The sequence below is a fragment of the Entelurus aequoreus genome, linkage group LG02 (assembly GCF_033978785.1).
Source record: "Entelurus aequoreus isolate RoL-2023_Sb linkage group LG02, RoL_Eaeq_v1.1, whole genome shotgun sequence".
In the NCBI taxonomy this organism is placed as follows: domain Eukaryota; kingdom Metazoa; phylum Chordata; class Actinopteri; order Syngnathiformes; family Syngnathidae; genus Entelurus; species Entelurus aequoreus.
Genome location: NC_084732.1, coordinates 64,928,971 through 64,953,150, shown reverse-complemented (window position 1 = coordinate 64,953,150; position 24,180 = coordinate 64,928,971). Strand labels below are relative to the sequence as shown.

The 24,180-nt window shown below is 37.8% G+C and overlaps 1 protein-coding gene across 1 annotated transcript; it reads left to right on the top strand.

Moving 5' to 3' along the window:
• Positions 1–236: 236 nt before the first annotated feature.
• On the top strand, positions 237–22,314 carry foxr1 (forkhead box R1). The gene is made up of 7 exons (XM_062030551.1): positions 237–655; positions 1,765–1,857; positions 5,525–5,724; positions 15,008–15,070; positions 15,176–15,303; positions 21,646–21,878; positions 22,086–22,314. Exons 1-7 carry the CDS (start codon positions 535–537, stop codon positions 22,112–22,114), a joined length of 867 nt encoding a protein of 288 aa, XP_061886535.1. The 5' UTR covers positions 237–534; the 3' UTR covers positions 22,115–22,314.
• The last annotated feature ends 1,866 nt before the right edge of the window (positions 22,315–24,180 follow it).

Here is a 24,180-nt window from a genome sequence, read left to right as displayed (position 1 = left end):
TCAAGAACTCGGAAGAGTAGGGGATGGACTGCTTTGAAATTGCGATGTTTTGTCTAAAAGTAATTTTGTTACAAATAAACATATCGGTTTCTCCGAAATTGCATATTTTGTAATACCATTCTCAGTGTCTTCTTTTTTTAACAGTCGATTGCGCAACAGTATTTTAGTTAAATGCAAGTGGTCTTCTTCTACTGCTGCTTCTTGTGATGCTTTTACGCCTCGCTGTTGCCCCCGCAGAGCAAAAGAAGTACTGCATGAATGAACACTCCCCCAGGGAGCGGCTTTGTTAGTTAAGTGGCGGACAATTAAAACCTTTAGAGGGGCACTGTTCTAAACTCTTAATTATTTGACAAATTCCTTACCTGTTAATTCGAAGTTTAACATCTTTTTAATAGCAAGCTGTGGGACACAAGCAGTTAAGAGCAGGCCTCAATCGTTGCTAGTTTAATTAGACTCAATCATCTTCACCTGCAGTACAAAAGCCTCCATGATTCAAGCAAAGTGGCAAACAAAACTTACATTCGAGGTCCAGGTATGACTCTAAAGCTTCGAACCCAAGCTCGACTCTTTGACCTGCACTGCTCTGTAGGTTTAACGGACTGGGACATGGACAACGAGTTAAAACTGGCAACAACCACTGATCAGTTTTACCATGGTAAGTATTTAATTAACTTAGCTCTGTGGGGTTCATTGCAGGACTTGAGAGGTATCAGACTGGTCGCATGATATTTAGAACTTGTCAGCTGCAAAATTAAAAAAGGAGGACTGCTCTTGCTTGTAGTATTGACATTTGATTGCACGCAGTTTATTGTAAGTATTTATTTTGGACATGTTTAATAACATAACAAGAAGAGGAAAAAAACAGAATAAAAAGTAATGGAAATAATAATAACATAACAATATGTTTTCAACATTTATACGGTAGCAATGTTTACATCAAATATTTAAAGCATTTATATATATATATATATATATATATATATATATGTGTATGTGTATATATATATATATATATATGTGTATATATATATCTCCATTTTCTACCGCTTGTCCCTTTTGGGGTCGTGGGGGGTGCTGGAGCCTATCTCAGCTGCATTCGGGCGGAAGGCAGGGTACACCCTGGACAAGTCGACACCTCATCGCAGGGCCTACACAGATAGACAGACAACATTCACACACTAGGGCCAATTTAGTGTTTCCAATCAGCCTATTCCTCGGTGCATGTCTTTGGAGGTGGGAGGAAGCCGGAGTACCCGGAGGGAACCCACACAGTCACGGGGAGAACATGCAAACTCCACACAGAAAGATCCTGAGCCCAGGATTGAACTCAGGACCTTCGTATTGTGAGGCACATACACTAACCCCTGTTCCACCGTGCTATATATATATATATATATATATATATATATATATATATATATATATATATATATATATATATACACTCACACTCACTCAGCCCAGCCAATATTTTTTTAACCCAATGCGGCCCCCCGAGTCAAAAAGTTTGGGGACCCCTGATTTACAGTTTCACATTCTAACATATCCGAAAAGGATTAGAAAGAAGCAGATTTTATTTAATCCAACCCATTTCTGTCTAAAAAATAATTTCTAATGCAATTTTTCTTATGTTTTCAAACATTGTGATATGGATCTGTGCATAACTTTATTGTTTTTTTGTTTTTTTAATGAATTGTGTTTTTTCAATTTGAACAAAAGGAGCTATAACAGCCTTTTGTATTTTGTGTTCTTCCTCGCTGACAGATGATGAACTTAGCGACCAATATGTTGTTCAGAGACCTTCGGCAAGAGCCTGCAGAAGAAAGGATGAGTTCATTTGGTATGATAAAACATCCGGTGAGTAAAACTGAAGGATTCACCACAGAAGTAGAAAGACTCAAATAACAAGCAACAAAAATGTTTTTTTTTTAGTTTTGTTTTTTTGAGTTTTTTTCCCACTGCATGTTTGATTGATTGAGACTTTTATTAGTAGGTTGCACAGTGAAGTACATATTCCGTACAATTGACCACTAAATGGTAACACCCGAGTAAGTTTTTCAACTTGTTTAAGTCGGGGTCCAAGTCGGTTCTGCAAATGAATCTGGCTATCATTTCCAATAATAATTAGTATTTGAGTAATCTGTAGATAACCGTACTTGGAAACCCCCTTTCCATCGCCAAACTTGATTTGCTGCTCCCGCTTGTGAAGTTATCTACAGAACTGGAGACCATGTCCCTGTATAGACAGTCTGGATGAAGGCATGTTAAACTATTATTTTGATATTTTGTTGCCCTGAACTATGATTATTTCAAAATTGATCTTATTTCTGCAAAAAATAAATATAAATGTGATAACATACTTTATGTAGACTAGACACCAAAACATGTTCCCTCATTGTGTCTGCCTGTCATGGGTATTTTCTTAAACTTATGACATTATTTTGTTTGCTTTTTTTAAAAAAACCTTGCATGCCCCTCTCCCCACTCGTGTGTTCCCACCCTTGTAAAGCTGATGAAAATATGACTTTCTCTTTAAGACAAAGTATCTACATTTTCTTTCAGTGTTTTATCAATCACATCTCAACTCAAGGTACAATTCCAACAATAAAACTTCAGTAGAAGAGGGAAAAAAATATAATAGTTGCGGCCGACATGCTTATTTTTTCTCTTGATTTTTCTCTGCTCTTCAGTGGAGCTTGTGTACCCTGCTGCGAGTGTGCAGTAGACTACACTTTTATGTTTCCGAAATTAATACTGTTTAGCTCCATAATGTAACCATCATTGGCCTGTCCAGACTTTATTTTTCAGAGATGGCACCCATATAACAGTCAGTCTACCACAGGAGCAGCCGTAGCTACTACAGTAGTTTACCACAGTTACCACCACCGAATCTTCTTGTAAGGCAATTGCTGACATTAAACAATATTGCAAAGCATTGCGCTATTACAGTATGTCAGACAACTTACATCAGATGGCGCAAAATACAAAGTGTCTAATTTCTTCAGAGTAAAATTGTAACATTCATAAATATTTTATTTAAATTCAAACAGATTAGGTCCTCCACTCTCTTTACGTTGCTGACAACATAATTCAAAATATTTCACAGTGTGCCTTTTTAAGAGTATTTCCACATAAAAATAACTGACCCGGACTGAATAAAACTAGAATCACGGTGAAATAGCAAAAGATGATGGGACTGAGATAACGTTCAAAACAGATGAATGCGCCTGTTCTTGTGTTGGTAGGCAAACACTTTAAACACGCTTGTGTAAAAATATATATAATAACTAAAATTACTTAGGTTTAGTGAAGGACCACGGATGTCTGGGGCCGTACTTATCAAGCTTCTTAGAATTACTCCTAAGAAGTCTGCTAAGAGTTGACTTAAGGGTAAATAAATTATTCGCTGAAAGCTGCACTTAAAAGTTAGTTATCAAGCGTCTTACTCACACTTTCAGCGAAGTGTAGGACTGAATCTTAAGTGTCACACTCAGAGCTGAATTACGACATTACTATGTGCCGTAAACGGAATTTTAGGTGACGTCATTTCTGTGTCCATAGAAATGACCAATCACGGAATGGAATCCCTTGTCTAAGAATAAAGAAATATCTTGGAAATATTTAAGTGGACAATGGGAGTGTATATTTTGACAATGAACTACAAAATAATACAAAACAAACTAGTCTCCGCCGGCACTCACGCTACCGCTCCCTCTCTTCTATCACCCACACACTCACTGACGTCACTCACCTCACGGCCACACACATACGCTACTGTCATAACATTTTCTTTCCAATTCATTAATTAGGCAACTAATTTGAAACTGGTGTGGGTGGCTCTATATATACTAGCCCACTGCAGACACATGCAGAAATCAACAAGGAATCGAAAAGTATTAAATCTGTGACAAAAATAATATCCGCTCTGTCTAAACGATACCGTTTGATCAGCTGCTCGTCATCAAAAAAAAACAAAACATTGTTCCGTTCCCTGAACGTTCGCGCACGTCTCTCTCGCCTCAGTGCCATCCCCTGCTGGCAACTCCTAACCACTTAAGACACCTCTGAAGGTCTCTTAAATATCGTGGAGAGTAGGAGTGATTCTTAGACTTAAAAATGTTGATAAAAAGCTTTTATTCTTAAGTTTGAGAGTAGGACTAAATTTCGCAAATTCTCAGGACTTAAGTGTAAAACGGCACTCTAAGAAGCTTGATAAGTACGGCCCCTGGAACCTGGCTGCTCATCGGTCATCATCAATCAATGTCTCTCTAGCAACTAAAGATGCGTTTAAACATGTCCCAGGGTCGAATGTTTTGCATAAATCCATCAGTAAATGTGTTAAAAGAGTGTATTTTCGAATTGTGTATGGTATGTGTTATGGTATGCATGTTTTATAATTTCCACATAGTTCAGTGGGCAAGTAGTTTTTCTATCAAATGTTTAAGCAATCTGTTGGTTTTAGGTTAATGATTTGGAAAGGTTGTCCAAATTAATACCCATGTATTGAGTCTGTGCATAACACATTATTGTAATGTCTGTGGACAACAATCTTCTCTCCCAATATTTCTTCGTTCATGTTTTAAAAATAAACTTGGGACTCGGGACCCCTGAATTAAGCAATTCCTTTGGTTTACCACTTGATGGCGCCCGAGTGGTACGCATCACAGAGTTTGAAAAACACTGCTTCAAATCGTTCCACTAGAGTGGCACCTGGGGTGGCCCATCAGATCTGGAAATCACCGCTTCCATGGAGGCGAGCAAGCTCCATTACGGATGCCACTGGTGAAACCAAAGTCCATGGCAAAAACGTGTACAACACGTAATGTACAGAATATTTTTCTGCCGGTTCTGACTCAAGTCTTTATCCCATTGAGGGTCTTTTTTTCAAATTCATAACATAATTCCAGATGAAGATGCTACCCAAAACACAAACTACACAGTCTTTCCTATAGTTGACGTTAGCAGGCTGATGAAGGCCCGCCCACATTTTAGAGCTTAAAGCGGGCGTTCCAAAATGTGCTGAAACTCGTTAGTAAATAAGCCCAAAACTATTTTTCTATTTCAGTTTTAGAATTCATTTTATTTGTTGGCCATATTTTTAGGCCCAGAACAATAAATAAGAACAATTAAATAAGTGCCAGTGTTTTCAGTGTTAGAGGCCCTTTTAAGGGCTGACAAATGCACATTTTAAAACAATATCCATTGATTACAATAATTAGTTCCTTTTGATAAAATGACAATATGACGGGTATTTTTAAATCACTTACCGGTATATTGTGATCTGGCACTTTGTAGAAAATACATTTAAATTTAACTTCAAGGTTGGAATGTGAGTGTAAATGGATGTTTTTTCATACGTGCTCGGTGATTGACAGTCTACCTGAAGTCAGCTGGTTTAGGCTCCATCTCACTTGCCACCCTAAAAAGATTTAATGTTATAGAACATAAATGACACTTTGCCTGCCTTTCAGGTTTGAGGATATTATACAACAATAACAATGTATGTTTTTTGTTGTTTTGTCAGACACCTTTGTGAAACCGAACCTGTGGCTGCTAGTCAATCCTAACATCGCCTGTCCTTTAGTCTACGGAGAACCTGCAAAAGATCCGAAGCCAAGCCAAGACTTTTCAGAGCCAGTTCAAAAACCGACTGGGGGTTCGCCAGCCAAAAACGTGCCCATGTTCTCCCAAGACAAAATGTTGCATGTTGTCTCCTCCTCCACGGTATACAATTATGGGATGCCAAATACCAAAATTCAGTCAGACTCTCTTTAGGTGACATATTTGGTGAACCTTCCTCACATTTAACTCATTCATACATGTTGAATCTAAATGTCATCTGCTATACAGCATGGCATGTAGGCGTGTCTTTGCATGCTGAGAGGAATGGGAACAACAGAATATTTGTAAGTTTTCTAAATATTTAGGTTTACATTTGGCAAAACCTTTAGTATTAATTTTTAGATTTATCATTTAGATTTTAATTGGATTTAGATTTAACTTTTAGATTTGACATTTACCTTTTAATGTTTTAAAGATAGTTTAAAACGCGACCCTGAAAGGGACAAGCGGTAGAAAATGGATGGATGTTTAAAATGTTATTTTTAATATTTACTCTTAACAGTTGGTTAAATATATTTTTCAAGCTAGATATATTTAACTTGACATTTAGATTTAACATTTGATATTTAACATTTAAAATTCAACATCTACATTTAACAAATCTATATTGGGCATGTTTAATATTTTTAACATCCATCCATCCATTTTCTACTGCTATTCCTTTTTGGGGTTGCAGGGGGTGCTGGAGCCTTTTGATATTTGAATTTAGAATTAATTTATATTCAACATCTAGATTTAACGTGTATTTTAAATTTGGATTTAACATATTTAACATTTTGATTTAGCATCCATATTTAACATCTAATGTATTTAACATTTAGAATAAACATCTGTATTTAATATTTAGATTTAGCATCGTAACATTTAACATTTAATTTCTACCTCAATTGTGAAGCTAAATATTACAAATATATCAGCTCAAAAATGATTGAATTTTTACATTCAACACCCCATATACAATTGCAGATACATGTAGATATTTGCATATATATAGTATTGAACACACAAAGTGCAATTCAAATACATACACAAACAATGTACACATTTATATGCAGTGTTTGGTTAATGGTTGCTGTCCAATAAGCATCAACCCCAAACGCTCCAACACACAAATGATGCAAAACCAAAAACACAGTTTAAAAAAACTGGGAAATGCTGAAAATGCCAAAACACAAACATCTAAAACTGCATGGGAGAAATGCTGCTACCAGGGGTGCCAGACATGTGGGATGTGGTTGTAAAAGGAGTAAAAATTGGTTTTCTAATACTGTATATATTACATTTTAAGTATTTTAAAGATTAATATCACCCATGGTCTGGCGCCCCAGGTAGCCTGGTTAATTTCTGTTTTGTTCTGTAAACTTGCAGCATTTCTCATGTTTTTGTGGTTTATGTGTATGTTTTAGGCATTTGCAGCATTTTTTAAAAACCTGCAGTGTTTGATTGCAGCATTTCCACATTCTCTAATGAAATGTATACAGTGTTTGTGTGTTTTGGGTTGTCGTTACCCCTGTCAATTACAACGGTTAGTATATTTGTGCTTGGTAACTCTCTGGGGACATTCAATTTTAATTCTCATCAAAGCCAAACGGGACACACAGTAAGTCCTTAAGTTTTTGAATGTTGTAACACTTTGGCTTCATATTTTTTTGTTATTTGCAAACATTTCGGAAATGTCAATCCTAATAAAAAATATCAAACATAATTTTTTTGGATGGGTGTTGAACCTTTTAATGGCCTTTAGATCAGATGTCACTGGTTTAAATTATAAAATTAATTCAATGCAAATGTATACTAACTGAAAACTGACATTTGATCAAAATGCCTTCAAAGAGCGAAGATGTGTAAAAAAATAAATGAAATAAATTACATATTTAGTATTTTGTTATGGGCTGAACTTCATTGAGAGACTAAAACAAAAAAGGGAAAACGATTTTATGGCCGTTTAAAAATTAAGGACTCAATGTCTGGCTCTAGGGTAGTTATTGTCGCCAGTGAAATAATTGGATATTGACATTTTAAAATTTAACATAACATCCTTAGGACAAAATTACGTATAATGGATTAACAAAAAAATAATTATGGCCAAAATATAGCAAATGTCCTCAGAAGGTTAAATTTGATAATTACAGTGCATCCAAAAAGTATTCACAGCGCTTAACTTTTTTCATGTTTTAAGTCGTCAATATACCCCACAATGACAATGTTTTTTTGTTTTTTTATGTTTCTTTTTTAACTTTAATTTATTACAAACAAAACAAATGTATATGTAAATATGTATTTTACAGCCTTTGGTCAATACTTTGTTGATGCACCTTCAGCAGAAATTATCCCCTCAAATCCTTTTGAATACGATGCCACAAGCTTGGCGCAACTATCTTTGGGCAGTTTTGCAATTCTTCTTTGCCCATTCTTCTCTGCAGCCCTTCAAGCTCCATCAGGTGGGAAATGTTGGTTTTTATTCAGGATGTCTCTGTACATTGCCGCATTCCTTTTAAGGCTAGTCAGGGAGGTGACCAAGAACCTGATGCTCACTCTGTCAGAAATACAGCATTCCTTTATGGAGAGAAATTAGTACCTTCCAGAAGGACAACCATATCTGCAATAATCTAACCAATCTGGCCTGTGTGGTATGAGCAGCCAGATGGAAGCCATTTCTTAGTAAAAAAAAAAAAAGGTTGCCAAAATGCACCAGCATAGACTCAGATCTTAAAATATCGTATGTGGGCTCTGTACCTAGGATGTCGTTGTGGCTTGTGCAGCCCTTTGAGACACTTGTGATTTAGGGCTATGTAAATAAACATAGATTGATTGATTGAAAAGCAAAAGTGTCTGGTCAGATGAGACAAATATTGAACTGTTTGGCGTGAATGCCAAGCATCAGGTTTGGAGGAAACCAGGCACCACTCATCACCAGGCCAATACCATCCCTACATGTTTTTTAAGCCGAGAGACTAGTAAGGATAGAGGGCAAGATGAAAGCAGCAATGTACAGAGACATTCTGAATGACACCCAATGTTTATCATCCAACCTGATGGAGCTTAAGAGATGTTGCAAAGAGGATTGGGTAAAATTCCCAAAAGATAGGTGTGTCGAGCTTGTAGCCTCGCTGCCAAAGGTACATCAAAGTATTGAGCAGAGGCTGTGAATACTATGTTTAATACATTTGAAAAACAAAAACTTTCACATTGCCATTATGGAGTATTGAAATTAATTTAGTCCATTTACTTTCCGTATGCACGTACTTCCTGTTAATGAATTAAGGCGAGCAATATAATACAATATTAGTCTGTAAGAGCCCAAATTTGGACAATGATTTTTCAATGTTTATATTTTGAATGTCTCTAACAAGTTTAAACCTCTGTGTGTGTGTGTGTGTGTGTGTGTGTATATATATATATATATATATATATATATATATATATATATATATACTGTGTGTGTACATTACAGGCCAAAAGTTTGGACAAACCTCATTCAATGCGTTTTCTTTATTTTCATGACTATTTACATTGTAGATTGTCATTGAAGGCATCAAAACTATGAATGAACACATGTGGAGTTATGTACTTAACAAAACACACTCTTGGCATTCTCTCGATGAGCTTCAAGCACACATGTGAAGTGAAAACCATTTCAGGTGACTACTTCTTGAAGCTCATCGAGAGAATGCCAAGAGTGCAAAAAAATAATCAGAGCAAACGGTGGCTATTTTGAAGAAACTAGAATATGAAACATGTTTTCAGTTATTTCCCATTATTTTGTTAAGTACATAACTCCACATGTGTTCATTCATAGTTTTGATGCCTTCAGTGAAAATGTACAATGTAAATAGTCATTAAAATTAAAAACTTTTGGCCTGTACTGTGTATGTATATGTACAGTGTGTGTATATATTGTAGAAATCAGTGACACACACACGGCTGTCCACTTCATGTTTATATATATATGTGTGTGTGTGTGTGTGTATATATATATATATATATATATATATATATATATATATATATATATATATATATACACACACACACAAAACAGTGAAGTTGGCACTGTGTGTAAATCGTAAATAAAAACAATACAATTATTTGCAAATCCTTTTCAACCTATATTCAATTGAATAGACTGCAAAGACAAAATATCAATCAATGTTTATTTATATAGCCCTAAATCACAAGTGTCTCAAAGGGCTGCACAAGCCACAATGACATCCGCGGTATAGAGCCCACATAAGGGCAAGGAAAAATTCACAACCCCAATGGGACGTCGATGTGAATGACTATGAGAAACCTTGGAGAGGACCGCATATGTGGGTGCCATGATTGGGTATAAAAGCAGCTTACATGAAGTGCTCAGTCATTCACAAACAAGGATGGGGCGAGGGTCACCACTTTGTGAACAAATGCGTGAGCAAATTGTCGAACCGTTTAAGAACATTTCTCAACAAGCTATTGCAAGGAATTTATGGATTTCACCATCTACGGTCTGTAATATCAAAAGGTTCAGAGAATCTGGAGAAATCACTGCACGCGAGCGATATTACGATATTGCGACATCAGTGTGGGCTCAGGAACACTTCAGAAAACCACTGTCAGTAATTACAGTTGGTCGCTACATTTGTAAGTGCAAGTTAAAACTCTACTATGCAAAGCGAAAGCCATTTATCAACAACACCCAGAAACGGAAAGTGGAAAAGTGTTCTGTGGTCTGACGAGTGCACATTTCAAATTGTTTTTGGAAACGGTGGACGTCGTGTCCTCCGGAACAAAGAGGAAAAGAACCATCCAGATAGTTATAGGCGCAAATTTCAAAAACCAGCATCTGTGATGGTATGGGGGTGTTTAGTGCCCAAGGCATGGGTAACTTACACATCTGTGAAGGCACCATTAATGCTGAAAGGTACATACAGGTTTTGGAGCAACATATTTTACCATTAAAGCAACGTTATCATGGACGCCCCTGCTTATATCAGCAAGACAATGCCAAGCCACGTGTTACAACAGTGTGGCTTCATCGTAAAAGAGTGCGGGTACTAGACTGGCCTGCCTGTAGTCCAGACCTGTCTCCCATTGAAAATGTGCGGCGCATTATGAAGCGTAAAATACCACAGCGGAGACCCCGAACTGTTGAACAACTTAAGCTGTACATCAAGCAAGAATGGGAAATAATTCCACCTGAAAAGCTTCAAAAATTTGTCTCAGTTCCCAAACATTTACTGAGAGTTGTTAAAAAGAAAGCCGATGTAACACAGTGGTAAAAATGCCCGTGCCAACTTTTTTGCTGCTGCCATTAATTTCTAAGTTAATGATTATTTGCCAAAAAAAAAAAAGTTTCTCAGTTCGAACATTAAATATTGGTTGGGGCGTGGTTAAGAGGGGAGGAGTATATTTACATCTAGAATTCAGCTAGAATTCACCAACTCGAGTATTTCATATATATTTCATGTGTGTGTGTGTATATATATATATATATATATATATATATATATATATATATATATATATATATATATATATATATATAATGTATGAAATACTTGACTTTCAGTGAATTCTGGCTATATATATTTATTTTACTATACATATAAATAAAAGAAATACTAGAATTTTAGTATCCCGGAGGCTATCCAGTAGATGGCAGTATTGTCCTGTTTAAGAGTGTAACAACATTGCTGTTTACGGCAGACAAACTGCTTTACGGTAGACGAAAACGTGACTGCTGTTGTTGTGTGTTGTTACCGCGCTGGGAAGACGTTAATGAAACTGCCTAACAATAAACCCACATAAGAAACCAAGAACTCGGCCTCGATCATTCTACAGTTATAACGTGTTTGGGCAGGCACGCTGTTTATATCGTGGGAAAGCGGACGTGAAAACAGACTGTTGCCGCTGTCCCCACTCAGGTCCGCATTAAGCTGTAGGGGGCGTGGCCTCCAGCTCCGGCTGAATTCCGGGAGTTTATCGGGAGAAAATTTCTTCCGGGAGGTTATCGGGAGAGGCGCTGTATTCCGGGAGTCTCCCGGTAAAACCGGGAGGGTTGGCAAGTATGGTATATGCATGCATATGTATATACTGTATGTGTGTATGTATATGCACGCATATGTATATATGTGTGTATGTATATGCACGCATATGTACCGTATTTTCCGCACTATAAGGCGCACCTAAAAACGTCCAATTTTCTCAAAAGCTGACAGTGCGCCTTATAATCCGGTGCGCCTTATATATGGACCAATATTGAGCCACAACAGGTCTCGCAACTACGAGACCTTCTTCTACTAAGCGCTTCTTCTACGGGGGAAAATGAAGTCGGCGGCTGCTTACCGTAGAAGAAGAAGCGCGTGGTGCATGCTGGGATATATGACTGCGCGAGGCGTGCCGTTTCATTTCCATTTGTGTGTTTATGTAAAGACCCCAAAATGGCTCCTATTAAGGGACACGCTTACAACGCAGAGTTTAAACTCAAGGCGATCAGTCACGCAGTAGAACACGGGAATAGAGCAGCAGTGGGCATGTTGGATGCCGTATTCGCCCAACTGTTTAATTCGGACACTGAAGAAGAAGAATTTGAGGGATTCGTGGATGAGGAATAACTTAATAAAGTGAGCTTTACATGTTTATTTTGTGTGTTGTGTGACATTAACGTTTGAGCAACGTTGAGTTATTGATATATTGTTATTGTTTTGCACTATTTCGAGTGTTACTATACAGTATTGTGATTGCGTTTAATTTACCGTAACAGTATCTGATTGTTTTTTATGTATTTATTGAATCGAGGAAAAGTTTCCCTCCACTATGTGATATACATGTTGCACTACATGTTATACCTTGCTGTTGTTAAAAGATAAACGAAATACCACGTCACTGACTTTACCTCGGGGAAAATAATAAAACAGCTGTTTATTCATTTTGGGAGTGAACGGAGTTTTCAGAACGCTGGTTTGTAATCTATTAATAAAGTTTGACTGACCTATCTGACTGTTTTGTTGACATTCCCTTTAGCGCAGCTCCATCTAATGGACGCATAACGTAACCCCAGCCTCTACTGTAGCGTCTATTCTATGACCCTTATAACACGATGCGCCTTATAATGTGGTGCGCCTTATATATGAACAAAGTTTTAAAATAGGCCATTCATTGAAGGTGCGCCTTGCGGAAAATTCGGTATATATGTGTGTGTATATACGTATATATATGCATGCATATGTGTATACGGATGTACAAACCCCGTTTCCATATGAGTTGGGAAATTGAGTTATATGTAAATATAAACGGAATACCATGATTTGCATATCCTTTTCAACCCATATTCAATTGAAAGCACTACAAAGACAAGATATTTGATGTTCAAACTCAAACTTAATTTTTTTTTTGCAAATAATAATTAACTTAGAATTTCATGGCTGCAACACGTGCCAAAGTAGTTGGGAAAGGGCATGTTCACCACTGTTACATGGCCTTTCCTTTTAACAACACTCTGTAAACGTTTGGGAACTGAGGAGACACAATTTTTAAGCTTCTCAGGTGGAATTCTTTCCCGTTCTTGCTTGATGTACAGCTTAAGTTGTTCAACAGTCAGGGGGTCTCCGTTGTGGTATTTTAGGCTTCATAATGTTTCCAAAAACAATTTGAAATGTGGACTCGTCAGACCACAGAACACTTTTCCACTTTGTATCAGTCCATCTTAGATGAGCTCAGGCCCAACGAAGCCGGCGGCGTTTCTGGGTGTTGTTGATAAACGGTTTTCGCCTTGAATAGGAGAGTTTTAACTTGCACTTACAGATGTAGGGACCAACTGTAGTTACTGACAGTGGGTTTCTGAAGTGTTCCTGAGCCCATGTGGTGATATCCTTGACACACTGGAGTCGCTTTTTGATGCAGTACAGCCTGAGGGATCGAAGGTCACGGGTTTAGCTGCTCACATGCAGTGATTTGTCCAAATTCTCTGAACCCTTTGATGATATTACGGACCGTAGATGGTGAAATCCCTAAATTCCTTGCAATAGCTGGTTGAGAAAGGTTTTTCTTAAACTGTTCAACAATTTGCTCACAAATTTGTTGACAAAGTGGTGACCCTCGCCCCATCCTTGTTTGTGAATGACTGAGCATTTCATGGAATCTACTTTTATACCCAATCATGGCACCCACCTGTTCCCAATTTGCCTGTTCACCTGTGGGATGTTCCAAATAAGTGTTTGATGAGCATTTCTCAACTTTATCTGTATTTATTGCCACCTTTCCCAACTTCTTTGTCACGTGTTGCTGGCATCAAATTCTAAAGTTAATGATTATTTGCAACAAAAAAAAAAGTTTAGCAGTTTAAACATCAAATAAGTTGTCTTTGTAGCATAGTCAACTGAATATGGGTTGAAAATGATTTGCAAATCATTGTATTTCGTTTATATTTACATCTAACACAATTTCCCAACTCATAGAAACGGGGTTTGTATATATATATATGCACGCATATGTGTATACGGATGTATATATATATGCATGTTTATGTATATACAGTATGTATATATATGCACGCATACGTATATACAGTATGTATGTGTGTGTATATATATATATTAGGGGTGTGGGAAAAAATCGATTCGAATTCGAATCGCGATTCTCACATTGTGTGATTCAGACTCAATTCTCTTTTTTTTTTAAATCGTTTTTTTTTAAGTCGTTTTTTTTTTCCTTCCAATTTTTTTAATATATTTTTTATTTTTTTTTAATTAATCAATCCAACACAACAATACACAGCAATACCATACCAATGCAATCCAATTTCAAAACCAAACCCGACCCAGCAACACTCAGAACTGCAATAAACAGAGCAATTGAGAGGAGACACAAACACGACACAGAACAAACCAAAAGTAGTGAAACAAAAATGAATATTATCAACAGTATCAATATTAGTTACAATTTCAACATAGCAGTGATTAAAAATCCCTCATTGATATTATCATTAGACATTTATAAAAATAAGAAAAATGAACAAAAGTCTCGCAGTGGCTTACACTTGCATCGCATCTCATAAGCTTGACAACACACTGTGTCCAATATTTTCACAAAGATAAAATAAGTCATATTTTTGGTTCATTTAATAGTAAAAACACATTTAAATTATTGCAATCAGGTGATAAAACATTGTCCTTTACAATTATAAAATGTATGTGTGTATATATATATATATATATATATATATATATATATATATATATATATATATATTATATATATATATATATATGCATGTGCTATATGCAGGCATATGCGTGTGCACATATACAGTATATGCATATGCGCGTGTGCATATATACGTATGCATATACTGTATGTATTAATATATATAATAATTATTTCATTCTTTATTTTAACTGACTTAAAGGATGAAGCCGCCTCTTGCCAGACAACACACAGCAGACCAACAGTGGGAAGAGCAAAAGCGAGGGTGAGTGAAGGCTTAGGCACACAACAAATCTTTGTGAGAAATTATAATCTTAACAGATCTGTGATATTCTGGATCACATTCAGAATGGAATGTACTTCTTTTCAGGACAATAAGCCCTTGAAGGCGGGAGGTTGGCCTCGTCCGCCAGTAAATTATTGCATCCTCATCGCTCTGGCGCTTAAGAGCAGCCACACGGGGTGCCTCAAAGTGCAGCAGATTTACAACTTTACCAGGTCAGGAAATTAAAGTTAAAAGTTAAAGAACCAATGATTGTCACACACACACTAGGTGTGGCGAAATTATTCTTAACGGCAAAGCACGTTTTAGATATATTATTTAATGACATGAAATACAAGACATTGCTACACTCTTACTACAACACCACAGTGAATGTATATGGTCAGTCAAGATGTGATTTAAATAAGTATGTTTCTCACACACATATACATACGCACACACAAAAACGTTTACAATTTAAAAATGACTGCTTTTTGTGCCGACTACTTATTTGTCATCAGATTAATCACATAGCAACTGTGGGTTAACTTAGATCAGGGGTGCCCACACATTTCAGCAGGCGAGCTACTTTTTAAATGACCGAGTCAAAGGGATCTACCTCATTCATATATATAATTTATATTTATTTATTTATGAAAGAGACGTTTTTGTTAACAAATTAAAAGGTGTTTAATGATACTACAAGCATGTTTAACACATATAGATTCCTTTCTTTCCTGAAGACAAGAATATAAGTTGGTGTATACCTGATTCTGATGACTTGCATTGATTGGAATCAGACAATAGTGCTGACAACGTCCACATTTTTTAATGGAGGAGAAAAAAAGTCACTTTTTCTGTCCAATACCACATGAAAGTGGTTGCTTTTTGCCATCTTATTTATCCAGCTTCAATACTCCTTTTTATACACTTTACAAGAAATACAGGACTGTCTCAGAAAATTTGAATATTGTGATAAAGTACTTTATTTTCTGTAATGCAACTAAAAACATGAAAATGTCATACATTCTGGATTCATTACACATCAACTGAAATATTGCAAGCCATTTACTATTTTAATATTGCTGATTATGGCATACAGCTTAAGAAAACTCAAAAATCCCATCTCAAAAAATTTGAATATTTCCTCAGACCAAGTAAAAAATAAAGATTTATAACATCAAAACAAATTCAAACGTTTGAAAATGTTAATTATTGCACTCAGTACTTGGTTGGGAATCATTTTGCACGGATTACTGCACCAATGCGGCGTGGCATGGAGGCAATCAGCCTGTGGCATTGCTGAGGTGTTATGGATGCCCAGGATGCTTCAATAGCGGCCTTTAGCTCATTTGCATTATTGGGTCTGGTGTCTTTCAGCTTCTTCTTCACAATACCCCACAAATTATCTATGGGGTTCAGGTCAGGGGAGTTGGCAGGCCAATCGAGGATTGGATCATGCTGGAAAATGAAATCATCATCTCCATAGAGCTTTTCAACAGATGGAAGCATGTAGCCGTATTCCCATGGTCAAGCCACTCCTGAATTCAAGACAACGGAAGAAGCGTCTGACTTGGGCTATGGAAAAGAAGCACTGGACAGTTGCAGTGTGGTCCAGAGTCCTGTTTTCAGACGAAAGCAAGTTTTGTATTTCATTTGGAAGTCAAGGCGCTAGAGTCTGGAGGAAGGCTGGAAAGGAGCAAAATCCAAGTTGCTTGAAATCCAGTGTGAAGTTCCCACAGTCAGCAATGGTTTGGGGAGCCATGTCAGCTGCTGGTGTTGGTCCACTGTGTTTCATCAAGTCCAGAGTAAATGCAGCTGTGTACCAAGAGATTTTAGAGCACTACATGCTTCCATCTGTTGAAAAGCTCTATGGAGATGATGATTTCATTTTCCAGCATCCTCCAGCAGTGCCAAAACCACCAGTAACTGGTGTACTGACAATGGCATTACTGTCCTCGATTGGCCTGCCAACTCCCCTGACCTGAACCCCATAGAGAATTTGTGGGGTATTGTGAAGAAGAAGCTGAATAACACCAGACCCAATAATGCAAATGAGCTAAAGGCCGCTATTAAGCATCCTGGGCATCCATAACACCTCAGCAATGCCACAGGCTGATTGCCTCCATGCCATGCCGCATTGGTGCAGTAATCCGTGCTAAAGGATTCCCAACTAAGTACTGAGTGCATTAATTGACATTTTCAAATGTTTGATTGTGTTTTGCTGTTATAAATCTTAATTTTTTTACTTGGTCTGAGGAAATATTCAAATTTTTTCAGATGGGATTTTTGAGTTTTCTTAAACTGTATGCCATAATCAGCAATATTAAAATAATAAAAGGCTTGCAATATTTCAGTTGATGTGTAATGAATCCAGAATGTATGACATTTCCATGTTTTTAGTTGCATTACAGAAAATAAAGGACTTTATCACAATATTCTAATTTTCTGAGACAGTCCTGTACATTGGCGGCAAACTCCGTGACTTGCAGGCTTGTGCACGCCAGCTTTCTGAGACTCTTATTTTGTTAGCGCAGGCAGGATAGAGCAGCGCTTTTATTGTGAAGACAGGAACTATGTGGTCAGTCTTTAAGCTTTTGACAGGAGGTATGGTTGAAATAAAAACGGTTCTCGCCTCCCTGACGGTCTTTTTTTTCCTTCACACTGAGCTCGCAGCAGCCAGCGTCATTTCACAAGACCCTTGGGTGCCGTGAATGTCAATCAAGTGACGAAAGTGACGTCATAGTGAAGATTTCTGATCGCTAATTTTTAAGGACTATTTTTTCAACGCCTAGTTGGCGATCGACTGACACACCCTCCGCGATCGACCAGTAGCTCGCGATCGACGTAACGGGCACCCCTGACTTAGATAAATAAAAAGTAATACGCATTTATCTCACAGGAGGTCCTCTTGTCTACGTACAATGTCTGTGCTGACGACGGAAATGTGTAAGTGAAAACATATAAATGAATTAATATGTAAATAAACACTGAAGTCACTCACTGTACAAAGAATATATAAAATGAAAATATTAAATACAACAAATTAAACAAGCAATACAAAATGACTTACTTGTAGCTCAGACTTACTTAGGAAATAAGTTTCCACTACACTGCATCATTACTATTCCATAGCAGGTTCTTTCACATATTGAAATATACCATCTTTATCCAGATGATGGTTGCAGCAGTCCAAAAGCTTTGACCAAACATTCAGTCAAGGATGGTCAAAGTTTCTACTGTCTGAGCATTTTACGATGTCTGAATTCCCTTGACTTTGTTTTTCTTGTCCCACTGCCATAAGAAGAGTAACGGAGTTTGCAAAAGATAACTAAATAGAACTAAAGTGATAGCGATCATTAATACGCGTTGTTCCGCCCAACACTACTAAACATATTATTTTGCTGCGCTCGCATAACTAGTTCTTGATTCTTAATAATAATACAGTACTACCTCAACTTACAGGCTTAATTGGTTCTGTGACGGAGCTCTTAACTCAAAACATTTGTATCTCAAACTGCCTTCCATTGAAATCAAATGAATCAGTGCTTGCTTCCCCTCCCCCTAAACAGCACAATTTTAACATGTAACATGCCTTTTAAAAGAAAAACAAACTTCTACATAAGAAATACTGTATAAAAACAATACAATAGAAGTAAAAACTCCAGTTTTATGAAGTAATGTCATTTACAGAATTTACCTTGGAGAGTGGAATTCTACAGTATCTCCAGCAGCTTCTCCGTCAAACACATCATCAGCAGCTTTTTCATATTTTCATGAAAAAATGTCTTGGCTGGTGTTATTGACTCATTCTGCTTCAGTATGAGGCAGACTCATAGTGATACGTTTGAATTGCTTCGCCAAGTTGCCGTTTTTATTTTTCTTCAATTCAATGAATATCATCCACTTCTTTTCAGCACTGTCCTTCACACTCACTCTCTTTCTTCCAATGGCTGGAAAACAAATGTTGCTTTTATCACATCTCGGCTGGATTACTGTAACTCTTTGTATTTTGGAATTAGTCAATCCTCCCTCTCACGTCTGCAGCTGGTCCAAAATGCAGCTGCCCGACTTTTAACAAACACAAGAAAAAGAGAGCACATTACTCCTGTTTTAGCCTCCCTCCACTGGCTGCCTGTGTCTTTTAGAGTCCATTTTAAAATGATTTTACTAATTTTTAAATCCTTACGTGGTCTCGCACCACCTTACCTCTCTGAGCTGCTCCACCTCTATGTCCCCACCCGGTCCCTCAGGTCAGCTGATCAGCTGCTCCTGGAGGGACCCAAATTAAAGTGCAAGCTTAGAGGGGACAGAGCCTTCTCTGTTGCGGGTCCCAAACTCTGGAACCATCTCCCTCTCCATGTGAGACAGGCCCCTTCTTTGGCTACTTTTAAGACCCTTCTTAAAACCCATTTTTATTCACTGGCTTTTAACCCAGCATGAGACTTTAAACTGTTTTTAACTTTTTAACTGCCTTTTATCTAACAAATTGTTCTTAAGATAATTTGTATTTGCTTTTTCAATGTGTATTTTACCTCTGTTTTAAATGTTATTTTTTTAGTATGTCCTTTGCCTGTATTTCTTTGTAGTGTACAGCCCTTTGCTCTTCAACTGTGGTTGTTTTTAAAGGGCTTTATACATAAAGTTGGTATGGTATAGGGATGCTTGTAACTCAGATTTTTGTTTGCAAATAGCTGCGAGATAATTCTCACCCAAAAACACTCTTAAATTGAGGTAACACGGTGCTTTAGTCTGTCTTAACTACAAAACGTAAAAAAAAACGTCATTAAATTAGGACCGCTCAGAGTCTACTGTGAGTACTACTGAGACCCTGAAAATGGAGATTCTGTCAATAAAATGGCCATCTTACCTGAATGGCCAATGTTCTGTTTTGTGGACCTGCTTAAATCACATCTTAAAGTTTACAGTATGCAAATATTTGATTGACATTAACCATTTTTCTCAGAGTTTAAAAACTATCGTGTCTGCGGCACAGCACCCAAAGCAGCAAAGGTTATGAAAAATGTGCTGTATGAATTGAGCGGTCCTTGACCCACACTTTAGTCACATTTTAACCCCCCCCCCCAATTAATTCTGGTGTGTTAGCAGGCAAATTCCTGAAACATTGAAAATCTGCAATAGTCCATCTAGACATGATTACGTGACTCGATGTTGTGTTGACTATAGAACAGTGGTTCTTAACCTTGTTGGAGGTACCGAACCCCACCAGTTTCATATGCGCATTCACCGAACCCTTTTTTAGTGAAAAAATAAAATAAAAAAATTCAAATTCAAGACAAAGTTATATGTTTTTGGTAACACTTTAGTATGGGGAACATATTCTAAGTAACAAAGACTTAATTTAGAGTTTTTTGGACACTAGGGGAACATATTCTAAGTAACAAAGACTTAATTTAGAGTTATTTGGTTAGGGTTAGAGGGTTAGGGCCAGGGTTAGAGGGTTAGGGTTATAATAAGGCCATGCCGAATAAGGCATTAATAAGTACTTAATAATGACTAGTTAAGAGCGAATATGTTACTAATTTGCATGTTAATAAGCAACTAATTAATGGTGAATATGTTCCCCATACTAAAGTGTCACCATGTTTTTTTAGTGGTGCACAAAATGAACCGTGCATGAACATCACCTTGTTCAAATAACAAAACCAACACAGTGCATAAACTCACAACAAATTACACACCTGCAAATCAGTGTGACTTCTGCTGTTGCCGTATCCGTAATAAGCCGATAGGGAGAAGTTTTCATTTAAACGATGAGTCGGGTGTGTTTTGACCTCCGCCGAACCCCTGAGCCCGACTCACTGAACCCCTAGGGTTCGATCGAACCCAGGTTAAGAACCACTGGTATAGAATATGGTAACTCGAAAAGTACTCGGAGAGGCCAGACGTCTGGCAGGCCCCACCTCCCAATAGTAAAATAATCCTGAATCTATACGGTGATTCGGATCAGCCCTGAAATGTAATCCCTTTGTTCCTTATCTCCTTTCTGACATTTCTTGGAGGATTTCATCAAAAAACTGGCCATAACCCTTTGAGCTATTTATGGCAGAATCAAATAAAGTGAGCGAACCCTCTATTTAGTCATCCACTGTCTCGGTCTCTGCGGTACAGCGGCCTGCAAGTTCAAAATACTTTTTTTTTTTTTTTTTTTTATGAAACAACTTACAATTTAAAAAAAACAACTTATAAATTGTAAATTGTTTTGCTTTTTGTTAGTGTTTTCTGAAATTTGAAACTGTTTTGTCTTTTTATTTGGTTTCCACAATTGTAAGTTGTGTTGTCATTTGTTAATTCATTTTCTTTAATTTACATTTCATGAAACAAATTACAAAGTGGTTTACACTTCCAGGCCACTGTACTGCGGAGCAGCTAGCATACACACATGCACACTCCGCAAAAATTGATACTCGTAACATACTTTTTAAAATGATGTCGCTAACAGATTGCATAACCTGGCGGAGGTAATAGTATGTTGGTAAAACAGAGTTCTATCTATAAGTTCATCAAGTTCTTTTGGAATATGGGTCGTGTAATTGTCGCTCCCTGTCTTTCGCCAGAGAGCACTTCCCTTTCTTTCAGACCGCTCCTGGCGGATGGAAAAACACAATTCGACACAACCTCTGCTTCAACAGTAGCTTCTGCAAAACCTGCAATCAGATGTCTAAAGATGGCAAAAGGAAGTCCTGCTTCTGGCACCTGACTCGAGATGGGCAGCGCCGACTGAAAGATGAGTTCAGCATGTTGACGAAGAAATCTCTCAAGCAGTTGGAGGGGAGCATGTCCTGCCCAGGTAACCGCAAGATCATCGCTTCTCAAACACAACCTACTACTAATAAAACAAAGTACTTTCTAACTAAATACTACAACATAAGTTCTTACTTGAACACCTTTTTAAAGTGTTTGAGTAGTGAGCTGTGCTTGGCCCCATTTAAAAGGATTTGATGACACAGGTTGCAGTGTGAAAATGTGTTCTACCTTTTTTCCTTTTTCTTTTCAGATATAATCGGACGATTGCTAGCAATGTGATTTTTCAGTTGCCAAAACGACTTGATGAATAAACGGATGCATCTCGAACTTTAATATATGCATTCCCCCCTATGTTATGATAAATGATCATTTGATAACATTTCTTTGATTTCACATTTGATGGCTTTTGGAAGAAAATGTTGGATTTGGTTGTTTTAAAAGGCCAGCCACAGTGGCAATATATAGTAAAGAAATAATTTCAAATAAAATGATGCAATTAAGTGCCATGGTCTGCGAACATTATTGGGTTGTTGGGGAGTTGGATGTTGCACTTTTTTAAAAGCCCGTTGTTATTATGACTTTGGGACCACAGACCCCTTACAGGGAAGAACATCTTCCAATGACCCCCACTTATAATCCCCATGCCCATGAAAAAATATATGTTACGGCGCGAGCGCAGGTCGCAGCACATTCCTTGACGCTGCGCACGCTCCTACTTTTACGGTTCAAACACCTGCCGCCTCTCACTCTGCTGTGCGCTCCACTGAGCGTGCCTCGGGACGCGCCCACTGGCGTTCCTCTCCTGCTGCAGCCGCGCCTCTGACGCTGATGAGACTCCTGCCTTCTTAAACCAGCGCGTCCTGCGTTCCAGTGCCAGAACGTAGCTACTTTTACCAGTATAGTAAGCCTTTTCACGTCTCTAGCTTCCTTGCTTATGTGCTTCCTGGCTCTTTGTGTTTCCCCTCTGTTGTGCTGATTGTGTTTTGTCCTGTGTCGTCATCAGTGTTGGGACTAACGCGTCACAAAGTAACGCGTTACTGTAACTATAAATAGTTGATTTATATAGGCTAGTAAGGTAAAGTTTTGTACCTGACAAGTTTCGGCTATCTTGCTTCTTACTAGCCTATATAAATCAACTATTAATAAATACACATTAGTAGGCTAAATGAACCTCTTTAACACGTTACTGTAACGCCGTTAGTTTCGGCGGTAACTAGTAATCTAACGCGTTATTTTTTATATTCAGTAACTCAGTTACCGTTATACTACATGATGCGTTACTGCGTTATTTTACGTTATTTTTTATGTAGTATCGGCTAGAAACAGAAGATCTGAGTGTGTTTTATTGCGCTGCAGTGTCGTCCTTCTGAATCTCTTGTGTCACAAGCCGGAGGCGCGCTCTGTGTGTGCCTGGGTGTGGGTGTGGGGAGGGGGGTTGGGGGTGCGCAATACAACGTAGACCGTTGGCCAACCAAAAAGTAACCACAGAACACTATGTTCTGTGGTTACTTTTTGGTTGGCCAAGCGGACGTGACGACAGGCTGTCCTCACTCAGGTCCGCACGGACCTGGAGGGGGCGTGCCTTAAGTCCGGCTGGAAATCGGGAGAAATTCGGGAGGGTTGGCAAGTATGAGATATTCTCACTTCTTTTCTTTTGTCGAGCACAAAGAAAATAATATTTCAGTTAAATGTAAGTTGTGTCTTGGATCAAAGATCCCGTCTAGTGCCCAAAACAACAATTCAAATCTGCCTGGTTAGGCTTTGTTTATGTCACGTATGCCTTCCTTATGTGAAGCCAGGTTTGCAGCTATGTTGTTATTATGCTGTTTGTTACTTATGTATGTTGTGTTGCAGCTATTTAAAATAGTTTTGTCAATTTGTTCTGGCCTGAAATAAATTGGCCCTTTGAAACATATCTTTGTCTTTGTGTGTTGTATGTAGACCACATTGCTTTCAGAGTTCAGTGATGCAAATGCATGTCAAGTTGATCAACAGATTGTATTATTCTCCAGTGCAATAACAGTACTGAAATGAAGGCTAAAAAGGCATTAATGGGAGCTTATAAAAAAAAAGAAGAATAAAAAAAGTAACTAAATAGTTACTTTTCACAGTAACACATTACTTTTTGGTGTAAGTAACTGAGTTAGTAACTGAGTTACTTTTGAAATAAAGTAACTAACTAGTTACTGGTTTTCAGTAACTAACCCAACACTGGTCGTCATCCAGCAGCCATTCGTCATCCCCTGGTTTCGAGCTGTGTGTCTTGTCTCCCCGTATCCCCTCTGGACTTCCTGTTGCCTTCCTGGATTTCGACCTCACGCCTGCCCCCGGATAACGACGTCTCG

Bases quoted from the DNA above. Each gene is read 5' to 3' on its own strand.
- foxr1 (XM_062030551.1), top strand. From the start codon at position 535: ATGACTCTAAAGCTTCGAACCCAAGCTCGACTCTTTGACCTGCACTGC. The intron at 1,858-5,524 runs GTGAGTAAAACT...TTGTTTTGTCAG, and splicing joins TTGGTATGATAAAACATCCG to ACACCTTTGTGAAACCGAAC. The intron at 15,071-15,175 runs GTGAGTGAAGGC...ACTTCTTTTCAG, and splicing joins TGGGAAGAGCAAAAGCGAGG to GACAATAAGCCCTTGAAGGC.